General features: G+C 36.2%; 1 protein-coding gene across 1 annotated transcript in view; it reads left to right on the top strand.

Moving 5' to 3' along the window:
- The window catches only part of rapgefl1 (Rap guanine nucleotide exchange factor (GEF)-like 1), a 47,676-nt gene extending 22,393 nt beyond the window's left edge, over positions 1–25,283 (top strand). The window contains exons 3-15 of the mRNA XM_048198150.1: positions 569–719; positions 2,425–2,522; positions 3,189–3,301; positions 5,203–5,370; positions 5,565–5,662; positions 6,473–6,595; positions 7,903–8,081; positions 8,866–8,956; positions 9,338–9,388; positions 10,188–10,275; positions 14,755–14,819; positions 17,699–17,753; positions 23,169–25,283. Of these exons, the coding sequence (XP_048054107.1) occupies positions 569–719; positions 2,425–2,522; positions 3,189–3,301; positions 5,203–5,370; positions 5,565–5,662; positions 6,473–6,595; positions 7,903–8,081; positions 8,866–8,956; positions 9,338–9,388; positions 10,188–10,275; positions 14,755–14,819; positions 17,699–17,753; positions 23,169–23,293 (1,405 nt within the window). The 3' untranslated portion in view covers positions 23,294–25,283. The remainder of the gene's footprint in view (positions 1–568; positions 720–2,424; positions 2,523–3,188; positions 3,302–5,202; positions 5,371–5,564; positions 5,663–6,472; positions 6,596–7,902; positions 8,082–8,865; positions 8,957–9,337; positions 9,389–10,187; positions 10,276–14,754; positions 14,820–17,698; positions 17,754–23,168) is intronic.
- Positions 25,284–25,928: the final 645 nt, after the last annotated feature.

Raw genomic sequence — 25,928 nt, 5'->3', positions numbered from 1 at the left:
TCCACTTTAAATTTAGTCCGCCTTTCAGGTTTCCTGCTCATATGAGTGGTAGGATTGGGGACAGGGAGTCTTTGCAGATTTTTAGGTCATTTTACGTGTATCTCTTTGCTTAAATGCTTATGTGTTACTTCCCCAACTTGACTTATGTAAGTGTGTGAGTAACATAAAAGCCTATTCTCTGTGTGTTTATGTTGTAGCGTGTGTGTATGTGAGTGTGTGTGTGGGTGTGATGGGTGTGTTCCATAGCCCTCAATACTTTTCAAAGGTTGTAATTATTCTGTCTGGCCACGGAGGCATAGATTTTGTTTTTCCAGTGCGGCATCTGTGTCAGGTGATCGGACAGCGGCTGTCTGAGTATGTGTTTATCCACATGTACTCCGCAAACCCACTCTATACAATTTCTGTGCCGAAAAACACTATTGTGTTTTAGGCTACAATAGGCAAAAGGCTATCATCTGTCTGTCTGTCTGTCTGTCTGATGTGTGTTCAATTATATTCACTGCATGTTATGAGCGCAGGTGTGTATGTGTTGGCTCGTGAGTGTGTTGTTTCTTAACTCCTGGCTCAGATTCAGCTCAGAGGGTAAGCAGGGTGAGGGCTGGCCTGGCTGGGATGGAGCTGAGCGGAAACTTGCAGTTCTGACTGTGGCCTTCCGCTATCTGGACACATACAGAGACTTACTGCAGGAGGAGGGAGATCGCTCCAACACCTTCCCAAAGGTACTGCACATGTGTGTAAAAAACCTCAAAGGAATACTCATAAATGTTTTTTTTTCAAATGCACACAAAAATAAAAAGCTAAAAACAAACTCACAAGCACATAGAAAAATGTGTACTCAAATATTAAAAATAAATAGTCAATAGAAAAATATATACCCAAAAAACTCAAAATAGACACTGAAAATGATCATATTGTTTCAGTGGAGTCGGATCATTTTTTTGTCCAAAGGCCTTAATAATAATAATAATAATAATAAACAAAGATATGATATCCAAAGTATGTATAGTACAACTAAATCTCTTTTATTGAAATATATTTTAATTATATTTTGCTACATATAAAGGTATTTTAAAGATTTTGAAATGTCAAAAGGTTATTCAGTTTAAAGGCCAATACATCTGTTTCATTTGTGATTAAAACATCTTAAAATGTAATAAATGTATATATTTTTTATTCTGGCATGATTTTAAAACATCATATATCAACATAGTGCAAAATGGTATTAAAATTATGAGTAGAAGTCGTTGCTTTGATATGAGAAAGAATGTCCGGAAAAAATTAATTTCATTGATGTCATCCGGAGTAACCAATATAAAGGGACCATTTTGGATCAAGTCATGTGGTCAGTATCATGTGACAGGATGTGACATCATTCAGACACCAGAAAAGGACCACATGGTCATGAAGCAAAGTAACTAACTCTCTTTTAACTATTTGAAAAATTCATGTTTTCACTTGTTCATAAGCATGTCCCGAAACATCAGATCATTCGTTACAACCGCTATAAAACATGGAAAATGTTGTAATGTTTTAAAAACTTGTACTAAATATAAAATGTTTGATTGTTCTTTTGCTGGCTAGCAAGATATCAGCCTGTTAGCATTGTTTGAAAATATCATCAATCGGTATAACCAAAAGTGTCATTATGTAAAACTGAAATTTTGGTTAAATCGAATGACTTTTTTGGTGACCAATTTTGTCCATCTTGTAAAAAATGACAAAAGCAGAGTTAATTGATTATAAAAATCACATAATCTAATTGTTAACACTTAATAAAACTTCAAAATTAATTATGTCTCCATTATGTTTTTTACACACTTTTAAAAACCTTATTCGTCAATGACCCAATTATTTGCAGTATTTGTCAGTAAAATGGCCTAAAATTCCCTTAAACTAGATTAATTGATTTGGGAAGAAACATGAGTCTTGTTTAGAGAATATATATTGAGTTAAAATTACTTTTCATACCCCAATGACATTTTTTTTTTTCTTGTTTTAGGCGTAAACCTCATAAAATTTTGTTAGAAATGTGTTTAGAAAAATAAACCTAATTGCAGATTTGTTTATGTTGTACCTTTTGTGTAGTTCTTGGAGTATCATCATTGGTATAAGAAAAACTATGGGAACAAAACATATTACATACCCCCACTAAGGAGAATCTTGCTCTTTTTGCCTTCACATCACCTGTGCTCCAAACATTTTTCCTGTTTGTGATATTTTGTTCTTTTCTATTTTCCTTTTAGAAGTCAGACCATAAACTACAACTTTGTTTTATACATTGCGATTTTTCATTAATATTAAAATATTGAAATAATTTATAAATTGTTGGTATATAAAGAGTTTCACTTTTCATAATCATCAGTTGCTTTTTCTTCTTTATTCCCTCCCTCCTGGTTTTAATAATAATCCAACTTATGGTTTCAGGATCTGTATTTGTGCGCCGTTCAGGAGCTCAGTCGCTTTCCTGAACTGGTGGAAGACGTCCTGAAACTTCAGCGCTGGACTGAGATATTACACAGCCCGTAAGCATCAAATCCTCTTCACCCTCACAGTGGAATATTAATATAAGCTATAAATGTTTTTTATGAGCTATAATGGCTGCAGAAATCATAGAGGAACATGAAATCATTTAATACATGAAGACTCAGAGCCTCTTAGTTTTGTGAAGTACAGCATGAGTTGTGAAGTATTAAATGAGGCGCATGTAGTTGCCCATTAAGAGCTTCAGAACCAGATTAATACTTTAATGTGTTGTGTTCGATTTCGATTGTGTCATTAAAAGCCTCTCAACAGGGCAGCAGTCTTTTCATAAACCCTTAAACAGTTTATTTCTGTAGCCCAGTTTATAAAAAATAGGCCTACATATTTTCTGTTTGACATTAAATTGTCAATGGCATGTTTGGTCTTTCTGCAACTTTAAATTATAAAGATGCCATGTAAACAGAATGTCATTTCCACTGTTTTGGCATATTGGAGTTTAAAATTTCTTGCAGTCCAGTCATAACAAATAGTTTAAGAGCCTGCCATGACTGGTCCTCAAATACCTTGCCCATGCATAGAGCATTTTCCATCCCTGATGCCATAAGCAAACTAATTTTAGGTTTCTAATCATCTTTTGGAGACAAATAACTTATTTAGTTATTTACACTGGAATAGCTACCTGACTTGTTTTTCATCCTATCCAACAGAGCCGAGGAAGACAAGGAAAGTCGCAAGAAGCAAGTTCGCCCGCTCTTCCGGCACTTCAGACGTATCGACGCCTGCCTGCAGCCCCGAGAGGCTTTCCGTGGCTCAGACGAGAGTACGTTTGAACCTGCGTTTTAATAGAATGCATAAATATTGCACAGACTGACCACAGTTTATTAACTTTGCGTTTGCTTAGCTGTGCAATAACGCCCACGAGAATACCGTTAGTGAATCATCTTATTCATCTTTTTTTGTAAAAGTGCCAGTCTGCTTCCACTTCATTCAGACCAGGATGACAAATCGGGTCACGGGGTAGCGTCTGCCAAGTTTTATAGATGCAATGAGCTCATCTGATGGAATGGGACTCTTTGTCAGGGCAGTGGCTCAAGCCAAGCTAAGTGATTTCCCAGACCTTAATCAATAGGCAATCTGACAGTACAAAACGCTGCTACCCTGAAGCCTCCAGTGACCCAGTTTCTGCTTTTGTCAGAGCTGCGACTGGTGAATGGAGAGGAAGTCAATACTGTACATACTTAATACTATTCAGAGTTTTGGATCTTTCATTTAACTTGTCATATAATGATTCAGTATAAATGGGTGAAGGTGATGCTGATATATATATATATATATATATATATATATATGCCTCCAATAACAGGCATAACATTATGACCACTGACAGGTAAGGTGACTATCTGATAATGTAAAATTATTATCAGATAATACACTGATTATCTCTTCATCATGGCACCTGTTAATGGGTGCAATATATTAGGCAGCAAGTCAACATTTTGTCCTCAAAGCTAATGTGTTAGAAGCACGAAAAATGGTTTGACAAGGGCCAAATTGTGATGGCTAGATGACTGGGTCAGAGCATCTCCAAAACTGCAGCTCTTGTGGGGTGTTCCTGGTCTGCAGTGGTCAGTATCTATCAAAAGTGGTCCAAGGAAGGAATAGTGGTGAACCGGCGACAGGGTCATGAGTGGTCAAGGCTCACTGATGCATGTGGGGAGCGAAGGCTGGCCCGTGTGGTCCGATCCAACAGACGAGCTTCTGTAGCTCAAATTGCTCAAGAAGTTAATGCTGGTTCTGATAGAAAGGTGTCAGAATACACAGTGAATCACAGTTTGTAGCGTATGGGGCTGCATAGCTGCAGACAGGTCAGGGTGCCCGTGCTGACCCCTGTCCACCGCCGAAAGCACCAACAGTGGGCACGTGAGCATCAGAACTGGACCACGGAGCAATGGAAGAAGGTGGCCTGGTCTGATGAATCACGTTTTCTTTTACATCACGTGGATGGACGGGTGTGTGTGCGTCGCTTACCTGAGGAACACATGGCACCAGGACGCACTGTGAAGGCAGTGTGATGCTTTGGGCAATGTTCTGCTGGGAAACCTTGGGTCCTGCCATCCATGTGGATGTTACTTTGACACGTACCACCTACCTAAGCATTGTTTCAGACCATGTATGGAAACGGTATTCCCTGGTGGCTGTGGCTTCTTTCAGCAGGATAATGTGCCCTGCCACAAAGCAAAAAATGGTTCAGGAATGGTTTGAGGAGCACAACAACAAGTTTGAGGTGTTGACTTGGCCTCCATATTCACTCAATCCATTTGAGCATCTGTGGGATGTGACGAACAAACAAGTCTGATCCATGGAGGCTCCAACTCGCAACTTACAGGACTTAAAGGATCTGCTGCTAACATCTTGGTGCAGATACCACTGCACACCTTCAGGGGTCTAGAGGAGTCCATGACTCGACGGGTCAGGGCTGTTTTGGCAGCAAAAAGGGGGACCAACACAATATTAGGAAGGTGGTCATAATGTTATGCTTGATCGGTGTATACATATACATACATAAGACAGTAAAGACTATATTAATACTGTTCATTTAAACTTTCTATTCATCAAAGAATCCTGAAACTGATACTGTTGCCTGAAAGTTCAACTGAATGGTACAAAAGCAAATTTGACTTTGTGTTGGAGAGCAGGATTGACTGTTTGGTCTTTGTTTAGTCTTCTGCAGGGTTTACACACCAGATCACTCGTACGTGACCATCCGGAGCCGTCTTTCATGCCGGGTCGGGGAGATCTTGGCTCTGGTGAGAGAGAAGCTTCAGTATAGTGAGGACCAGCCCACCCAACCTGCCAACCTTATATTGGTGGCCGTCACCTCATCTGGAGGTAAGAGCATTAAAGTTTGTACACATAAACAGCATGCAAACTTAGCAAAACTTCACTTGCGCACTAAAACCTCATTTGTGTATGGCCAAGATTATAATGATCCAGACCTTGATTCACTGTTTGGGGACACAACATTTTTCGAAAAGACTGCGATCATCTGCTTTAACATCACAATCTAATCTGTGTTTGTTCAGAGAAGGCTGTGTTCCGTCCCAGCGACGAGGCCGTTTTCACCACCCTGGGCGTCAACACCCACCTGTTCGCCTGCGAGCCCTCAGAGCTCGAGAGCTTGGTGAGAACCGTGGATGGGGGGGTGGGGAGTGGTGTGACCATGGAGACTCTTATAAATAGCAACCAGAAATGCCCACACTGGAATACTCACTTATGATTATTGTGTGTCAAACACCATGAATTACAATGTTCAGTGAAAGTGTTACCTACAATAGTGTTTAGAAAGTGGTTTAGAAAGCATTAGATTTCCATCAGAATCTTGTTTGAAAGTAGTATCTCGTCACAAGACAAACAGAGAGCTGCAGTTATTTAAAATCTGAAAATGTAGTTCTGTCATGACAACTCTCTGAGTGTTTGGCATGGTAATGGATATAACAATTTTGATATCTGGTGATATGTTTTGATCTGCTACATTGCTGCTGCGAGCAAGTAAGACATGCTGCTGCTGTACAATATAGCATATGTGAATTACCCGTAACAGATCTATACAGGTGGAGCTGGGGAAGGTGGAGGGTTTCAGAAAGTGCGCTGCAACTGCTACAGAAAATGCTGACCAAGTATTTGAAGGTAGAGCAGCGAGCTCATTGGCTACTGATACAGCAGGAACCAATCAGCTGTGCCCTATAGAGAATGATACGATTGCAAGCATAAGATTTCAAGCGTGATTTCAGCCTGCACCATCTCGAGTTTCATGACAGAACTTTGTATTTCAGTTTTGCTGTGTGAGAGAAAATATGGTTAGAAACCCAAGGATGTAAGCAAATATTCAAGGCTTGGGGGCACTAAATGTTATTGAAAACCCCATATTGACTTGTCCCCCTCAGTGTCTTTTGGTGATTCTGGTCCTCATCCACGTTTCTTTGTCGGTCAGATACCTCTCCCTGAGGAGATCCACTGGTCACCAGGCGACAGCAAACTCCATGATATGAGTGCAGAGGAGGTGGCCAATCAGCTGGTGGTGTTCGACTGGGAACTCTTCAGCTGTGTGCACGAGGTCAGGACACTACCGCCCTCAAATCATCAGCATTCAGCAGCTCTTCCCCACACACTCACAGTCCAGCATACAGCTATTTTATTGCATTGTGCACATAATAATATCACAATATTTCATGTTTCATGTTTCAATTTTAATTGGCAGATATCAGGAGATTCATTCTCAAAGGACAAATTCCTTGTGGTCTGTGCATTAAACTGGTTATTAATTGTTGTTTTTATATGCATGGCAGATGCTTTTATTCTAAGCAACTTACAGTGCATTCAAGACACATTTTAAATGAATGTGGAATCAAACTCATGAACTTTTTAGTTGCTAGTGTCATGCTCTATCATTTGAGCTACAATTAATATATATTTTTTAAATGAGATTTATTATATTTTTAAATAAGATTTATTTATTTACTTTTTATTAGTAAACTCAATTTTTAAGATGTTTAAGGTTATTTTTTTAAATAAATGTGATCCTCAGTCTAAGATTTTCAGATTGTAGAGGTTGTAATGTATATTTCTATGCTTCAGTTTCTTTCAAAATTTATTTTATTAAAAATTGTTTTCGGGAGTTGAAATAAAGCTGAAATGAGATATAATATATTAGGTAAAAAAAAATTAAATATAAATATTAGGTAAAAAAAAACAACATTGAATAAAATTTAATGTTAAATTTGAACTTAAAATTGGTGAAATACTAAAGTTACTAAACGAGAAATAAAAATGAATTAAAGCTATGTAGAAATATATAAAACAAAAACTAATAAAAATGACAACAGTACATAAATACTAAAACTTAAACTAAAAACAAAAAAAACCAAAAAACAAACTGAAAATATAAAAATAAAAGCACTGAAAATAATAAAAAATTTTAAGAAATACTATAATAGTATATAAATAATACGGAAATAAATATAACAATGTTATTATTAACAATTAATGTCCTAAAATGGTAAACAACATATCTTAAGCTGTCAGAATGCATATTTTTTAGTGCTATATATTTACAAACTTTTGTGTTAGATGTGATCAGTCGCTATCAATCGATTTGACAGTACTACTATTTTTAATTGGTATATTCTTATATCCCTATAGGGTGGGTTACTACAAAGTGCTACAAGACACACTCTGTAGTTTTCCATTGCAATCAAATGTGTGCCTTAGGAAAGTGGCTTTAGGTTCAAGGCTAGTCGCATAGCAAAGTTCATGTAAAAACAACAAAACTTTATGGCACGTTATGCAATGTTTTCTCTGTTTCCCTGTGTCTTTGTTCCTGCTCTCGTTTGATTTTTTTTTTATTTGGGTTTGTTTGAACAGGTGGAGTTTGTGTGTTACGTGTTCCATGGGGAACAGGCCCGCTGGCGCCCCCTCAACCTGGAGCTGATCCTGCAGCGATGCAGTGAAGTGCAGCACTGGGTCGCCACAGAGATCCTGCAGTGCCAGTCGCTTCCAAAGAGGATACAGCTACTGCGCAAGTTCATAAAGATTGCAGCCTTGTGAGTGGATATGTGTTTGTGTAGGGTACAAGCTGAATCCGCTTATGAAGGTGACAAAAATGAATTATTCAGAAATTGTAATGGTGTTGACGTCAGAACTGTGAACATGTTAACATATGACCACCCACGTATATCAGCACCTGTTCAGTATTCAGCAGCTTGAAGGGGGTGCTAGCAGTTATTTCACATGCAAAGAGGCTAGCCAATCAGAGCAGAGTTCATTTGCATGTAGTTTTAATGGCCCAGCAGCAAAAAAAAAAAAAAAGCCTGCTTAATTCAAAGATGCATGTAAATTAGTTATGTAAAATTAAATTAATTTGTTTTAGCTGCAAGAAAACTTGACTAATGTCTTAAGTGGACTTCAGGGGAAAAAATGCAATGCTTTTTATTCAAGTTTATTCACTTCTTATTCACATTCTAGTTTATTTTAGTATTTTTTTTAACTTTTTTTAATTTTTATTTTTTATTTGATATTTTTTTATTTTAGGTTAAGTTAAAGTAATTTTGTTATTTGTTAGTCGTTTTACAGTTTACAGCTTCTACATTGCTTCAGTTTATTTTTATGTCAGTTTTAGTCATTTTAGTACTTTTAATTGCTGAAATACAGAATTCGTAGTTTCTAAATTTTTCATCTAATATTCATTGATTTATTTTTCAATCTGTATTTCCAAGTACCAAATATGATTTTTAATAGTTTTAGATGATTTCGATAACAATAACAGCAGTGTCTCGTTCTCTATCAGGTCTGTGCATGTAATCAGTGCTATTGTGTGTGTGTTTTTAGATGTAAACAGCAGCAGGATCTGCTGTCGTTCCTGGCGCTGGTTCTGGGACTGGACAACCCTGCAGTCAGCCGCCTACGTCTGACCTGGGAAGTGAGTGCATTTGTTTGTTAATCTACCTCTTTCTTTATCACTTCTCTTTCTCTCTCGCACTCACACACAGTCTCTTAGCACCTCTGCCTACTCTCGTTCCTAAGAACCGACGAGTGTTATTCTTGGCAGGAGGCTATTAGCAGTTGTCATGGCAACCGAACTGAATTAGCTTGCGCCGTTCCGAGGGAAATATCTCCATGTCCACCTGTCCCCGATAATGCCTTTTTAAATAAAATCCAAAACCCATAAATCCTGTTTTTTTGCTTCATATGTCTTGTGTTGCATATGTGTTGGTTTTCATCCATCCGATTCCTAATAGAGTTTGAATTGGCACGTGAAATGTGTTGGTTACTAATTGCATATGTATGTGTGTTTTGGCAGGGTTTGCCAGGAAAGTTCCGGAAGCAGTTTCAGCAGTTTGAGAGCACTGCGGTAAGTGAAGAAAAATCACAAATGCAGTCTCTTTAATATCTCAATTGTTTCTCCTAGACAGAAATGAGATTAAATGGAGAACCCTGACATTTGCTTTGGTCTCCTGTTTTCTCTTGAAGAAAAAATAAAAGAGACTTCTCTAGAGTTTCAGAACAGATAATAACTTAATAATATTACTTAATAATATCTTATGGTGTTCAGATTTGCAAAGATCGAAAGTTAGAGATCTTAGTTTGAGCTCAAAATTTCTAATTGGTTTCTCACTAAAGCTGCATTTAAAAATACAGTAAAAACAGTAATATTGTGAAATAATTTTATGATATAAAACTGTTTTCTATGTTAATTTATTTTAAAATGTAATTTAATCCTGTGATGGTAAAGCTGAATTTTCAGCATCATTACTCCAGTCTTCAGTGTCACATGATCCTTCAGAAATCATTCTAATATGATGATTTGATGCTCAAGAAACATGTCTCATTATTATCAATGTTGAAAACAGTTGTGCTGCTTAATATTTTTGTGGAAACTGTGATATATTTTGTCAGGACTCTTAAAAGAACAGCATTTATTTCAAATAGAAATTTTGGTAACACTTTACTTAAAGTCCACATATATGATGCATTATAAAATGTATTTTTAATGCATTAATTATGCCTTGTAATGCATATTATAAAGCATTGAATGAACCACAGTTATATATAATATAATACTTATTTATTCATTGAACACCTTTAGAAAGTAAAATGCATTAAAACTTAGACAGTATTTGTAATTATGATGATGTTTATGTTTGCTACAGGACCCTTCGAGGAACCACAAGTCATACCGAGACCTTCTAGCAAGCCTGAGAGCCCCACTCATACCCTTCACTCCACTGCTGCTAAAGGGTGAGTGTCCCACATGTACAGTAGCTCCAGTGTGCTCTCAATCTCTACCTTCAGCTGTTGTCCATATGTGTTCCTATAAAGTCGCCTCCTGCCGCGGCTGACTCTGTGATCTGAAGTGGGTCTGAAAGGCCCCGCCTCGTTAATTACCGCCCCTCTGTTCTGCAGCTCTTTACATGCAGGACTGCAGACCCCCTGTAGCCAAACATACACCAGAGATCAGCATGCATGCAAACGCATTAGTGATACACACAAACACGTGGATTTATGATGGGACTTATATTGTTGTTGTTTTATTCATTGAGCTAATAATATTTTCTATTCTCTAAGCCTAAACTTAACCATTAAAGAAACATTTTTGCATTTTTAGATTGTCATTATTTAGCTCCTTTATGGGTTTCCTTGTGGGCCCACAATATAGGAGTTCTGTCATTTTACAAAGCTTAAGGGGATATTTGGTCCCCACAATAAAAGCAAAATCTGACCCACACTTTGTTGCTGCGATTCATTAAAAAGTTTCATTATATGCACACGTTGTTGCCTGAAAAACACACACATAATTACACAAAGATCTCATAATGGAGGCTCAAGGCACATTTTCTCAAACAGTAATGGCTAAAACAGGACATGTATTGACACATTTTAGCACCTTTTTTATTACAATCTTTCTCTTACATTCTTTGTTTTAATGTTTTTGAAAGAAGTGCTCACCAAGGCTGCATTTATTTGATTAAAAATACAGTAAAAACAGTAATATTGTTAAATATTATTACAATTTAAAGTAATTGTTTTCTATATTAATATATTTTAAAATGTAATTTATTCCCGTGATGTCAAAGCTGCATTTTCAGCATCGTTACTCCTGTCTTCAGTGTCACATGATCCTTCAGAAATCATAATAATATGATGATTTGCTGCTCATGAAACATTTATTATTATCATCAATGTTGAAAACAGTTGTGCTGATTAAATATCGTGATACATTTTTTCTCTTTGATAAATAGAGAGTTAAAAAACAGCATTTGTTTCAAATAGAATATATTTGATATATTGAATGAGCTTCCCAAATTTGCTTTCTTTCCCCCCTTCAGATTTTAAAACCATACTTGCGCACACACACACACACACACACACACACACCTTTAAATATATGCTCATCCACATTTCTACACACATTCATACGCACAGCTGTTATATTCCTGTCCCATCTGTGCTCTGTAGTCTCTCTCCATGTCTTTTCACTCTCTGTCTCCTTCCCCGTAGGTGCTCATGACTCAAGCCTGTCAGGATCAGTTGAGCATCAAAGTCTTTGCTGAGCATTGCTCTGCGTTTCAGTGTGACACACATTACATGACTCCTTCGCGAGACACACATGCTTCAGAATACAAAACACAGGCTTTACAATTAGTAAAAACAGGCTCAAGAACAATGAACACAGGACCATTGACTTGAAAAGTCTGATTCATTTTAGCAAACTGATTCATTTGGATGAACAAAACACTGAGTTCCCTCGCAGCATTTTAATATTCCACAGGGATTCGTCAAGTTGATCAAAAATGACAGTAAAGACATTTACAAAAGACTTCTATTTCAAATAAAAGCTGTTCTTTTAAACTTTCAACTCATCAAATAATTGTGAAAAAAATATACGCACCTTGATATTTTTTCACAAAAATATTAAGCAGCTGTTTTCAAATGTTTTCAACATTGATAACATGTGACACTGAAGACTGGTCACCGGAGTAATGGCTGCTGAAAATTCAGCTTTGACATCACAGGAATAAATATTCAAGTAGAAAACAATTATTATTGTTATCCGAAACAAAAACTATTAAAAACCTGAAATATAAAAAAATATATATTAGATGAGAAAAAAAAAAAAAAAAAAAAAACTTAAACAAAAACAAATTTGAAATGTAGCAACAAACTGAAAAGTTGAGGTGATAAAATGACAAAAACTGAAATAAAAACTAAAGCTATATAAAAAATTATCTTAAAAAAATCATGAAGACAAAAGCACAAAACCAAATTACAAAAAAAAAAAAATTAAAACTGAAAATTGAAAACTGAAAATATAAATACTAAATCAAAATATTAATAAATAGTATATAAATAATATTAAACATTACAATACATTGACTTATATTTGTCTGTCAAATACAAATTAATTAGCACATTATTTTTCATATCTCAACTGGGGAATTAAACCATTATTATCACTATTATTATTATTATTATTATTAATATTATTATTGCCTGGGAACCCTGTTGAAACTGCTCATTTTATTATTATTATTATTATTATTATTATTATTATTATTATTACAGATATTGTATACAATATTAATTCTTTTTATCATTTTTTATTGAAAGCCTTTTTTAACAATGGCAAGAAAGCATCTTAAATCTTGAGAAAGACAGAAGGAGAGAAAGAGGAGAAGGAGTTCATCACACTTCACCTCCTGACCTGCTTCTCTGAGGCGGTTTTAACAAAAAGCCAAACATTAAAAATGCAACACGTGTCACATTTCGCCCTGCCATCACAAACAAACATCCCAAACGACCTCTTCATCTTTCCTTCGAAGGTCACAATTTTAGCCCCTACTGTGTAGTCTGAAATCTCCACCCAATTCATTTTAAAAGATTTTTTAATGTATTATCCATCTAAATTTATGATGAAGATAAAACGTGGCGTCTGTCCTCAGGCATAAAGCATAATCAGCATAACCTAATTCACTGCAGGACATGCCAAATGCATTCAAATTACACATGAACATATATACACGACTCCTGCTGGATTCACATTGAAAGGATTTCAGATCAGACAACATTTCTGGACACAAATAACACTGTCTGTCATCTACCAACATCATTCTAACATCTTTATCCCAGAAGACACATGGCAATTTACACTTTCATAGCTCCTGCAGACCATCTATGGAAAACAATGTTCAAATCCGTTAAACATCAGGGATTCTCCACCATCAGACTACAGATGAAGCCATGCTACACTGTAAAAAAAAAATATTGTTGCAATTAGCTATCACAACTTAAAAATAAGCGTCAGAATAGTTTTCCCGGATTTAACTCAAATATACAAGTTGCTTAACACAACTTCGCTTTTTAAGTTGACTAAACTTAAAATTTTAAGGCAGCATGAACACTTTAGGTTGAAATAACATTTTTTAGTTTAACTTCAGAACAAAACAAATACATTTTAACTTGTTATAAAATAAAATGAACATCAAATTAAGATGTAAGGTGTAATCAAGAAAAAAACATATTAGACAAAATTACAAAAATTTGGATGAATGACGTTTGAGAGGCAACGCGTCTTATTCTTACCATGTGAGTAGTGACAGATCAGCATTACAAACCTTAAAAATGATTTTACGAGACTTTTCTAAATGTTTGGACTCAGACACATTGCATTGTGGGCAATAGTCCCTGAGCAATAAACTGGTTGTATACTGTAAATTTGGCAAATATTGTCAGTAATCCTTGTATTACAAATCTATTAGGAAAAAAACTTACTGAAAACGTGTTACTATTCAATATACTGTTACAATATACTATTCAATGCAATATACTATTCATTTCAGAAAGTATAAAGCATGCTAACTCAGTCTTAGCAACAATAACCAATAATCGAAAGCAAAACACCAATCTAAGAAACTTTGATTGTCCTGCATTACATTAGTGATGTTTCATTCAAATAACTCTTTTGAACTGATTCGTTTCAATGATTCATTTGAATCGATTTGCAAATCACTCAGATTAAAAGAAAACTTTGTTTGGGAGTAACATATATTCTACAGTTTGGTAAGATTTTTTAAAAATGTTTTTAAAAGAAGTCTCTTATGCCTATCAAAGCTGCATTTATTTGATCAAACATATAGTAATAATGTAAAATAGAATTAAACAACATTGTTTTATGCACCTCCTTAAATTCAAACTGGTCTCCGTTATCAACAAAAATGCCATATAGTAAGTCTGCACAGTTCACTACTTGTGAAACGTGCAGACAGAGAGTGAGCTGACGCTGAACTGCAGGGCTCAAACAGTCGTGTGAAACTGTACGCCTGCAGATAATGACTTTTATTAGCCGATATGTTGGCGCACGGCCTCTCTCTCTCTCTCTTTACTCAATCATCTGTATTCAGTACACTCATCCTGACAGCATGTAGTGTCTCTAACATTCTCCTTTCCTCTCATGTTACCTGTCTCTCTCTCTTTTTTCACCAGACCTGGCCCGGGTACTGACAGATCACCCATCATGACATGATGACTGTTCACTTCTCCTTCTCGCTGGCTTTCTCTCTCTCTCTCTCTCTTTCTCTTTTCTTGCGTGTGAACGTCAAGCTTCAGTTCAGCTCAGCCAGAAAGAAGACGCCTGGCTGAACGAGTGATGGCATGATGACATGTCATTACATAACCGTTCCCTTTATTATGCATTCACTCTCTCTCTTTCTCTCTCTGCAGATCTGACCTTCCTTCATGAGAGCTGTAAGACTTTCCATGGGGAGCTGGTTAATTTTGAAAAGATGGTGAGTTGGCACATATAATGGAAGTAATGATGTGCAAACATGAATGCATACACATATTTGCCTAGCAAACTAAACGAGGACATACCACAGAATTCTGTTATGTTTTTAAAAAAGCTATAATTATTTACATTTTCTAGACTAGATCTAACCTTAACCCTTCTGATAACTTTTTAAACTTCTTAATTTTTTAAAATAATTAAAAAAAAAACATTATTTACATTACATTAACTCACATGTTGTGTTCGGGTCATTTTGACCCGGGGAGGATTTTCCCGGACACAAAAATGCTAGTTAATGTTATTGCATCGGACTAGAAATTTACTGACTTTACTCACCCAGAGTCTAACAACTTCTCAACATTTTTTCATACTTTTTGTAATTTTTTTGTGTTTTTTCCCCACATTGTAACACTTGTGATGTTCCTGGTCAAAAATGACCAGCCTACAAAAAATCGCTTAGAAATCTCTCATTATGCTACATCATCACCAAATATTGGATTCAATCTTTTTGCCAACTTGTTTTCTTTCCATTGGTATAGGTTTTATATTTCTTTTTTGGAATTGATCGATCATAGGCCTTATTGATCTGAGCTTATGTTATTTGTGGATAATTTTGTCAATTTTACATAAAATATAAAACAAATTGCACTGTTTATCACACTAGTCTGCTTAATGTTTAACCTGTTAACTGTCCCCCTTTTTTTAACCTGTTAACTGTCACCACTTTTTTTTTTAGACAAGAAAATGCACTATCCAAACTTAAATGGTTGTAATTCAGGAATACTTTGGAATATAGACATAAGGCTGGTCTTGTTTTAAAGATGAAATTTGGCAGATTATTGTAGAAGTGAAATAACTTATGTAAGTGAAAAAAAGAAAAAAAAAGTTATAGAAGTTTAAGTTTATGAAAATGTAAAATGTAAAAATATAATATTTTATATTTTATATAAAATATATATTTTACAAAACAGTTTTACTCTAAAACTGCAAGGAAATCAAAGCCAAAAATCTGAACAAGTTGTGCTCCAAATTTCAGGCTGATATCTCAAAAAATGAGCTTTCAGTAAGATTTTGTTTGGGCGCAGTACCACACTTTTTCACTAGATGACAACCAAGCTCCATTACTGACCATATAAAGGCGCCTCCATTTCCCAGCCTACAAAATATACACAAACAAACTATTTTGAGTATTATAGGCTTTCCTTTTCACAGACATTAAATTTATCCTCAAATCAGTGAGTCCTACGATCAATCTACAATCAATCAAAAAGTTGACAAAAAGATTCAATCCAATATTTGGTGATAAAATAGCATAAACGAGTGATTAGGCCGGTCGTTTTTTACCGGGAACACTACAAGTGTGTAATGAATAAAACCAAAATAAAGCCATTTCAAAACAATAAACCTTAAAGCACACTAGTGTTATAAACAGTGCAATTTTTTTTAAATATTTTTTGTAAAATTTATAAAGGTATCCACAAATAATGCCTTTTTCACTCAAAAAATTGAGGTGCGTAAGCTCAGATAAATAAGGCCTACGATTGATCAGTTCCAAAAATAAATACAACCACCTGTCCTAATTGAAAGAAAACAAGCTGACAAAAAGATTGAATCCAATATTTGGCGATAAGGTGGCATAACAAGAGATTTATAAGCAACTGGTTATTTTTGACTGGGAACATCACAAGTGTTACAGGGTTTTCAACACCGCACAAGGGTTAAGAATAGGATTAAGAATTGAGAACTGAAACTGTTTTCATTTTATTAAAAAAAAAATTATGTAAGCAAATGATTTCCATGATTTTATGTCTGTGTGGGCTCTTTTGACTTGGAACAACAAGAAGCCAGTCAGAATCTGGTCAACCAATTCAATTACTTGAAGTGATTTCTGATGAGGATATAGTGGCCACGTACACACTGTGGTTAAATTCAGCTGTCAGTTCACCTTTTAGTGCTTAATCCAGTTTTGTTCACACACAGTTCAGTAATTTACAGGAGTGACAACCGTGTTCTACAACCAAATTTACTCCCGAAAAATGCAGTATGTATGGACCTGAACTGAACAACTAGTCATTAATGACGTATTTAAATGCACATCAGAGATGTGTCTCTCTTCTGTATGAGTGCGGTGCGAGAAAATCACAAGGGGAAGAGGTATGAGCTTTGTCTCAGTTGTGTTTCCAAATCTTGCTAGAAAGAAAAACAGCGAACAAGAAAAAGCCCATAATAAACCAAGATAAATCCAAATGCTTTATATTGAAAACAAGACCAAAATATCATGACCCATATCTGCCCACTTTAATATCCCTATAAAATTGATTGCTTTATTAACCAAACCCAAACAAGCCCAAAAGAGAATAAGTGAATAAGTGTTCATGGCAACACATCAAGAGCACGCTCTGTGAAGCAGCCTTAAAACAGAAACAAAACATGACACCTCTCTAAACAGTGCTTGACCTAAAAATGCAGAACATAACAAGTCTTTGTTCGCTGTATTATTACTTTTGTCAAAAACAGTGAAACCAACCACACGAGATGCTAGAAATTTGCTATAGTTACCACGCTGTCAATCAATGCAATTTCAGCGATAATTTATTGCACTCACTCCTGTATTTTAATACGGTTGTCACTCCTGAAACTGCACAGTGTACATGGCCAGTAAGTGCACAGTAATGTTTTCCAAACATTATGCATTCCTTTCCCCCACAAAATTACAAAAAAGGATTGTTAAAAAGAATCTAATGAATTATGTATATGAAGCCCTGATCAATACAAGATATCCTGTACAGCTAATTAGTAGCCACAAAAACATTATTTTGTCATTGTAAACCATTTTTGAATGAGTGTCAATCAAATCTCTGTCTCTTTTTCTCTACCAAGCACAAGGTGGCCGAGATGGTGCGAAGCATCAGGCGGTATAGGAGCACTCAGCTAGGTATGTGTATTTCTGCACACACACACAGACAGACAGACAGACATTGCCCTGTCAAATAAGATTAGTGCAAAAGTAGAGCATGTCTCCACCCGCCAACATAACAACATACCTACATGCACACATACTTACGCACACACACCTGTCTGAGTGGATTAGTTCTTGGAGACTGCTGCTCCACCCTGCCACAGCCCATCTGTTTAGGACAGCACAGCCCTCGGGGGCCACGAGCCACAGGGCACCACTTCAAACACACACACACAAGCACATGCCCACAGCCTGTGTATACACAAACACATACAACAGCTGGACGGCACTTCAAAACATTTATGCTCACAAACAGTACGATTTGCTGTTGTACATGTGTTTGCATGCGCATTATGAGTAACAACATCCATTATTGCAGTGTTGTTTTATGATTATTGAGATACTATTATAGTTTTTAGTACATCATTGTCATGCAAACGTACCCTTAGTTTTAGTTATTTTAAAGCTGCAGATAACTTTAAAATCATTTTTTGAGCAAGTACATAACCAGCCAGTGTACGGTAAGCTTGTAATAATGTTTTCTAATAAGAGTGGTACTGGTGGGTTTCTGCAGGAAATTTGAGCATGCAGCCATTCGTCTTTGTGTCATTACCTCACGTCTGTAAACAGAAAGGAGTCCCAGCTAGTAGGCTATATCGTGTGAGGATGCTGCAGGTGGCAGATCCTATTATTTAATCACCATTGGCAGTGCGATTTATTGTAATGCTTTTTTTCTCGGTTAGTCAGAACAATGTAGACATCCATCTAAACATAAGAACAATAGTCAGACATGTTAGTTGTTCAGATGACATTTTCTGGTGAAAATTCTTATTTTGGTGATACTTCCAAGACTACAATCTGTGATTCTGCAGTACAGTATCCACACCGGTGCGGTGACTGACAGCAAACATTAGATTCACGTGCTGAGGAGCCGTGCTGATGCACAACCCACGTAAAAATAACTGCAATTGCAGGATTCAAACAGAGATGGCGACAAAGAGGCAAAACTTACGGACTGCAGCTTTAAACTAAATGAAAATGAGAAATGTTGCTTTGGTAGCTAGCTGAAATAAAAGAAATGAATACTTTTGTTTATATATTATTTCAGTTCATTTTTTTATGTCAAGTAACGAAAATGTTATTTATGGTTTTTCATACAACACCACTGTCAACTAAAAACAAAACTTTTTATGCGTTTTGGTCGTTCATTTACACGACAATGGCGTTTCGGGGGCCTGAAAACACAAACTTTCGAAAATGTGTTTCAAAGTGCAAGTTTAAAAAAAATTATAAATAAATGATACCGTTATTGAACTACAAAAACATGGATTCGTGAAAATGGTGACGTCATGCGCATGTGTATTACTTGTTTAGTCTACATGCACTTAGTGTTTATTTATAAATTCACATCGCCAACTACTGGCCTGGCAGAGGAATATAGCATTTTTAGTTGTTTTCGTGGATCTGTGTGAACGCGGATCATTTTGTCAACATTGCGTGGTCTGTACGCAAAAAAACGCGAAGTAAAAACTTTTAGTTTTTAGTACATCGTTGTCGTGTAAACCTACCATTAGTTTTAATTAGCTATAATAACCCTGCATTATTTGTGTTGTTACTGTCATTGGGTGTTCAAAATATGGATCAGGTGTCTTTTTGTGCTGAACTTTTTTGAGCTTTTTTACTCTTGGGTTTTCTTGAAGCTTAGAATAGTTGAATGTCAGTTTCTATTTTACAGTTATTTTAGGAGATACACTACCTTGGAATCTCGACTCCCTAGATTCAAATCTTAACAATCACACAAATAAAACATGGTTTCTATGGTAAGCATGACGTTCTGTGAGGTTGAGAAGTCGTGACTCTGCACGCACCCACACAGCTTTCGATTGGTCTCATGCATCATCTGGCGTGTCTTTAAAGAGCATCTGCACCATCACACCCTGCAAAAGATTTCTTTTCCTTCCTCTCCGTGTTACTGTTTGTTTTGAGGTTGTCATGCATAATTGTATCATTATCAAGATCATTTTAAACCACCATTGCTATGATCATCAAGTGGTAAACACAAAAACAAACAGATGTGATTGAGGTAATGGCTTCAAAGACGATTTATCATTTAAAAAGAGATTTGGATGAGATTTTTGGATTGAGACTATAAAATATTATTTTCAGAAAAATAATAGTGATTGAATTTTTATTAGCAAATAGTACTATAATCATCCATTAAAGGGATAGTTCAACCAAAAATGAAAATTCTGTCAGTGGGGTGCGAGATCTACTTGGTTACAAACATTCTTCCAAATATCTTCCTTTGTATTCAGCAGAACAAGAAATTTAAGAAATTTATACAGGTTTATACAATGATGATATAGATTTTTTTTAAGTATATAGGAAGTACTTGTATACTAGTGTTTGAAAGTTTGGGGTCTGAAAAAATATTTAGTTAAAAATAAATTAATGCTTTAATTTAGCGAGGATGCATTAAATTGATCAAAAGTGACTGAAAAGTGATTGAAAAAAAATGTTTGTTTTCACAAAAAAATTAATCAGCACAACTGTTTTCAACACTGATAATAATAAATGTTTTTTGAGCATCAAATCATCATATTAGAATGATTTCTGAAGGATCATGTGACACTGAAGACTGGAGTAATGATGCTGAAAATTCAGCTTTGATCACAGGAATAAATGACATTTTCAACATAGAAAATGTTTTAACTGTAATAATAATTCACAAGCCAGTCAGATTTTACTGACTTTACAGATTTTACTGTTTTACTGTATTTTTGATCCAATAAATGCAGTCCTGGTGAGCATAAGAGACTTTTTTCCATTTACAAAACATTTAAAAATCTTACCACCCCCAATGTTTTAAATGGAAGTGTATTTATTGCCAAATATGGCTCCCGAGGGAAGCGACTTACCTTAAAGGTGCTAAAGAGGATCTTTCCGTCGACTGAGAAACCAAAGACTGTTAGTGAGTTTTTGAAATGAGCGCATGCGTAAGAACAGCCCCCCTCCTTCACAGCTCAATTAGAGGGAATGCCTCCCAAACTCGTGCACGAGTATTGGAACACGAGTGTTTACCACCGGCATTCGCTGTGTCGTGTTAGTGGATTCATTATGTCGGACTCACCGCAGGTAACTCATAATCTGCAGTTGTTACTCCTGTCTCCTGACAAAAACATTGCATGCAACGCCTGTGGAGTGTGGAAAGTTACTGGAGCGTGCAGCCACAAGCCAGAGGGCCAATCGTTTACGCGATCATCGCGTAAACGATTGGCTGATGTTTTTAAGGCTCTACCACGTGCACAGATGATGTATATTAATAATATTCCTTTCAGTGCACCTAATAAATAGTCTTTTATCAGTTAGTAAAGACAGTTTCAAGTAATATTGCAAAAATGTATAAAACAAAACATCCTCTTTAGCACCTTTTAAAGGGTCTTCTTTTTAATGTTGCACCATAGTTTAGGAGCACTGTAACTCAACTCAGCTTTTGAAATGAATCACTAAGAAAATAAGTAACCCCTTTCAGCTATTATTTTAGTATTATTATTTTATCAGCGCTTTGTACTCTTCTGTAGTCGAGCAGCAGGTCTCGTGCGTCAGGGCACTTATTTCCCTGTCTCTTCCTCTGAATGAGGGCTGTAATTATCAGGGCTCATTCTCCCTCCGTCTACCTGAGCGGATTGCCCTCATCCATTTCCATTAGAGGGACTGATGCCCAGCCAAGCGTACGGCACTTTTTCAGTCTGGTGCTCTTTTTAAAACAATACATTTCTTTCTATGCACAGCAGAGAATTCCATTTAGATGCACCAAAAACAGCAGCCCATCATCATCATCATTGCAGATTCAAAGCATTTTAAGATTGTATTTCATCAGACGCTGTTAATTTATGCTGGTGTTGCGTGACATTCCATCTGTCGCCCACGAAACCGAACCCCATTTGCAATGACATTTCTATAGGGTGGCTGAGGCTCATTTGGTGACATGCCGAGGCCAGAGGGCATCCATTTCTATGGACAAATTGCAGCCATTGACATTTGTAAGACCATGCACAACTCCATTTCCCTTAGAGCGGGTTTGAACTTTGGGGGAGCTGCTCGGATGTGAGACTTAATGACTCTGTAATTGTCTCTAATGCGCTCCTGCTGTCAACGTGTCAAAGGAAGGATGCTGCAGCTCAAAGCAGATGATCTCAGATCAGTTCTGTGATCTGTTTTTACTGTTAGGGAAGAAAAATCACCAAGGAAATTATTTCAGAATCTCAAATGTTGCTCCAAGACATGGAGATATTCAATTTCAATTTGAAACTCTGTATAAAATTGTCCAAGACCAAATTATCTGGGGTCTGATATCTACATTTTACTTGTGTTTATATACAGTTCCTTTAGTAAACGTCTGAGAAAATCTGAGTTGCGTAAATTAAACATGATTAAAGCTCCTGAGCTATGAAAAAAAATTCCAAGATATTGCTAAATTTATCTTGTTAGTCAATATTTTTGTCTACTAAAATATATTTGAACATCCTAAGCATAAGTTTAATGTACACTACTGTTCAAAATGAGGTCTCTTATACTGACAAAGGCTGCATTTATTTGATTAAAATGCCTTCTATAGACTTTGATGTATAGGCGGAGTGACCGTTTTCTTCTAGAGAGCAGAGAGGGCGACGTGCAGCTATTCATAGCTACTGAAAGAGCTGCTTTCCTTTCTCTCTCTCTCTCGCTCTCTGTTCTTGCGGTCTTTTTTTTCCGCTCACTTTCTTTTTGAAAAGTGTGGCTTAGCAACGGATGCTGCTGTGTGTAAAGTCAGGTCAGCTGGACATGAGCGTTTGTGAGCACGTGCATGCCGGTATCTCAGCTCTACCACGCCACCATGTGACCAGCCACAGTATCACCCCAGAATCAATACAGATAATTTCTTCAGTGGAACACAAAAGATGTTTTGCAATAGAGCAGGTTGATGCTGTTTACTAGCTTTCATTTTTTGCAACTGTGTTCTCAAAATATGTTTAAAATGTCGATTGACAATAATAAGAACCATTATTATTAACGGAGCACCAATAATAGAGCATCAAATCATCATATTAGAATGATTTCTGAAGGATCATGTGACACTGAAGACTGGAGTAAAAAATTCAGCTTTGACATCACAGAAAAAATTCCATTTTAAAATATATTCAAATTGAAAAGTTATCTGAAACTGTAAAAATATTTCACAATTTTACTGTTTTTGCCTTGGTGAGCATAAGAGACTTCATTCAAAAACATAGAAAAAAAAAATCTTAATTATTCCCAACTTTTGACCTCCAGATTTGATGACTTTTTCTTTGGATTTCTTTCTTCCAGTGCCATTTAATTGATTTCCTTTTCTTTCTTTCTTACTCACAGCGATGGAGGCCGAGCCGTCCCCGTCTCACCTCCAGACGAAAGCGTATGTTCGGCAGCTGCAGGTCATCGACAATCAGAACCTGCTTTTTGAGATGTCCAGCAAGCTGGAGCCAAAAGACATGTGAAGGGACCAAGCGTACCTACAAGCCATATCTACAAAACCTCTTGTTCCCCTCAATAAACCCAGACACCCAACCCTTCATGCTCCATTGTCGCAGATTAACCCAGCTGGGCTGTCAATCATCTCAGGCTCCGCCTCCGAATCATTGAACGAGGACATTTGTTCATGAAAATGGTGTGAATTGTGCTTTGAGTGATTCTGTGTCGATGTTTATTATGACCACGCGTAGGGATCTGGATTCATTTCTAACTTTATTTTCTTCGCTGTTCACGACTGAAGGGAAACCTGTCCTGATTGCACTGCCATCAGTTGAACTGAACCAAACCGGAATAAGCTTAATGCGTACAACTTTTCATCTGGGCCTTCAGAGAAACAGACTGCATTTTGGCCATTCATTACCCTAAAATACATGAGACAATCTGACCTCTTGAACTCTGACCTCTGGTCTTCCCTCTTCCCCTGCCAACATTGGCACTTACTGCAACCCTGTGTGTAACTTGGATGCAGTCGTTAGATCTTAGTGTTCTGAACAATATGGATCCCCAGCCATCAAATGAGTCCCGAATCCAAGACCAGCTCCAACGTGCAGGATGTTTTCATAAATAACCAGAATAATGTAAATGATGCAGTCATAATCTAGAAGAAATTCACTTTAACTGGACATTAAAGTGAATGTACAGGAACTCGTTTACTGCAAAAAATAGATTATATCAATATTTTTCTTGTTTTTTTTCAAGAAAAATTATTTTCTTGAAACAAAATTGCTTAATAATAATTTAATATTTAAACATATAATAATTCTAATATATTAAATTTAGATTTTAAATATTATATATAAAGAACACTACATTTTGTTAATTTGTACTTATAAAAAGAAAAATGAGTATAAAAACTATTGTGTGTACTCTGAAAACAAATTTTATTATGCAATTTTGTTTCTCAAATCAAATTTGTTTCAGTGTTTAGATATTAGTTCTGAAGAACAAGCAAAAATACTGATAATTTTTTTAGTTTTGAAGCCAAATTTAACTTAACAAATAGTACCAGACCAAAATGAAAACAAGACCAAATGCAGTATTTTATCTTATGTTTGGACAGAATCACTTATAACGTGTTATGTTAATATAGTCAATATGCTGTTAATATAGTTCCTGATGGCGCAGCTTCGTTTCTAGTCGAGCTTTACTTGGTCAAGCACTTGTTTTCCGTATGCCCTTGTGTTATGTTGAAAGGGCCAATGGTAAAGTTAATTCTCATGACTGGAAGAGTGTTTATTTGCACCCAAGTTTACTCCTGAACGACCCCAATCTAGTAAATCAAAATGGGCTCTGAGCAGGCCTCTGTACGGGATGACTAGTCTTGGATTGGACTCTCTCAGGATCTCCTCCTGAGGTCATATAAGGGACGGCCTGTAAGGCTGCACTGTACATATGTCATGTAAATAGCAAAATAAATATGAATATGATTCTATTTTATGTAAGAGCTATGAGATGGACTCTCAAGAAGAATATTTGTTTTGTAAATCTAAGAAAAAAAGTATGTGTACAGTTTAAAAGGAGACAACCCAGACAGAGTCTGTGGTTTGCGATGAAAGAATTGTATAGCATATTTACTGGTTTTGTTGTTTCGGTTTGATATCATTTCTTATCCATTACAGATGACTTGTACATATCCTCTGTTTTGGTTGCATAGTTTTTTTGCATTGTCTGTCTGCAATGGATGAATTGTACAGCATGTAGTTGGTTTAGTTGGATTTTGCTGTTTTTATTTGGTAAAAGTTTCTCATTTTGTTTTTATTTGATCTTTTTAAAGCGGGTATTCTATTGTTGTTTTTGGTTTTGTACAGAAGTCCGTGTTTACAGTGCGATTCTCTGAAACTCAGACATGTCCAATGAAAGACACGGAGGGCGGGGCAGGCGATACTGCCCCGCCCCCTTTTATTGACATGAGTCAAAGATGCATCTAAAATAAAGCCTCTTGTGATGAGCACTCGATACGCTCTGCCTCAGTGTTTATGTGGTGCAATAATGGAGTTGAATTTTATATTGCTTAAAACCACAAAGCTTTCTGGGCGACAAAATGTCAGGGATTTCAAAATTATGATTCTCAAACCTTGACATTATTATGAATTATCAATTAGCACTCTCAAACTTAAAGGATCATATTAGTACCCTCGGTTCATTTTGAGTCGGGCAGTACCAGTTCAGTGATTTTTTTTTTTTTTTTTTTTTTAACTAAAGACTTGCTCCTACTGAATCAATTAGAGAGCTCTTAAAGGGATAGTTCACCCAGAAATGAAAACTCTGTCATCATTAACTCACTCTCAAGTTCTTCCAAACCTGTATGAGTTTCTTTCTTCTGCTGAACACAAAAGTAGATATTTTGAAGATTATGAGTAACCAAATAGTTGATGGACCCCACTGACTTCCATAGTATGGAAAAAAAAATATTTTTCAAAATATCTTCTTTTGTGTTCAGCTGATTTGGAAAAGAATAAATGATGGCAGTTTTCATTTTTGGGTGAACTATCCTTTAACGGCTGCAATTAGATAAGTCGAATCCAAACTGGCTCGTTCTTTGAAAGAATCGTCTCAAAAAATCAATCGATCTCGATTCGGACATCGCTACTCAAAGCGGGG

This window comes from Megalobrama amblycephala, linkage group LG1 (genome assembly GCF_018812025.1).
Source record: "Megalobrama amblycephala isolate DHTTF-2021 linkage group LG1, ASM1881202v1, whole genome shotgun sequence".
NCBI classification, from domain to species: domain Eukaryota; kingdom Metazoa; phylum Chordata; class Actinopteri; order Cypriniformes; family Xenocyprididae; genus Megalobrama; species Megalobrama amblycephala.
Note: the sequence above shows the minus strand (reverse complement) of the source record. Positions and strands in the feature narration are given on the sequence as shown.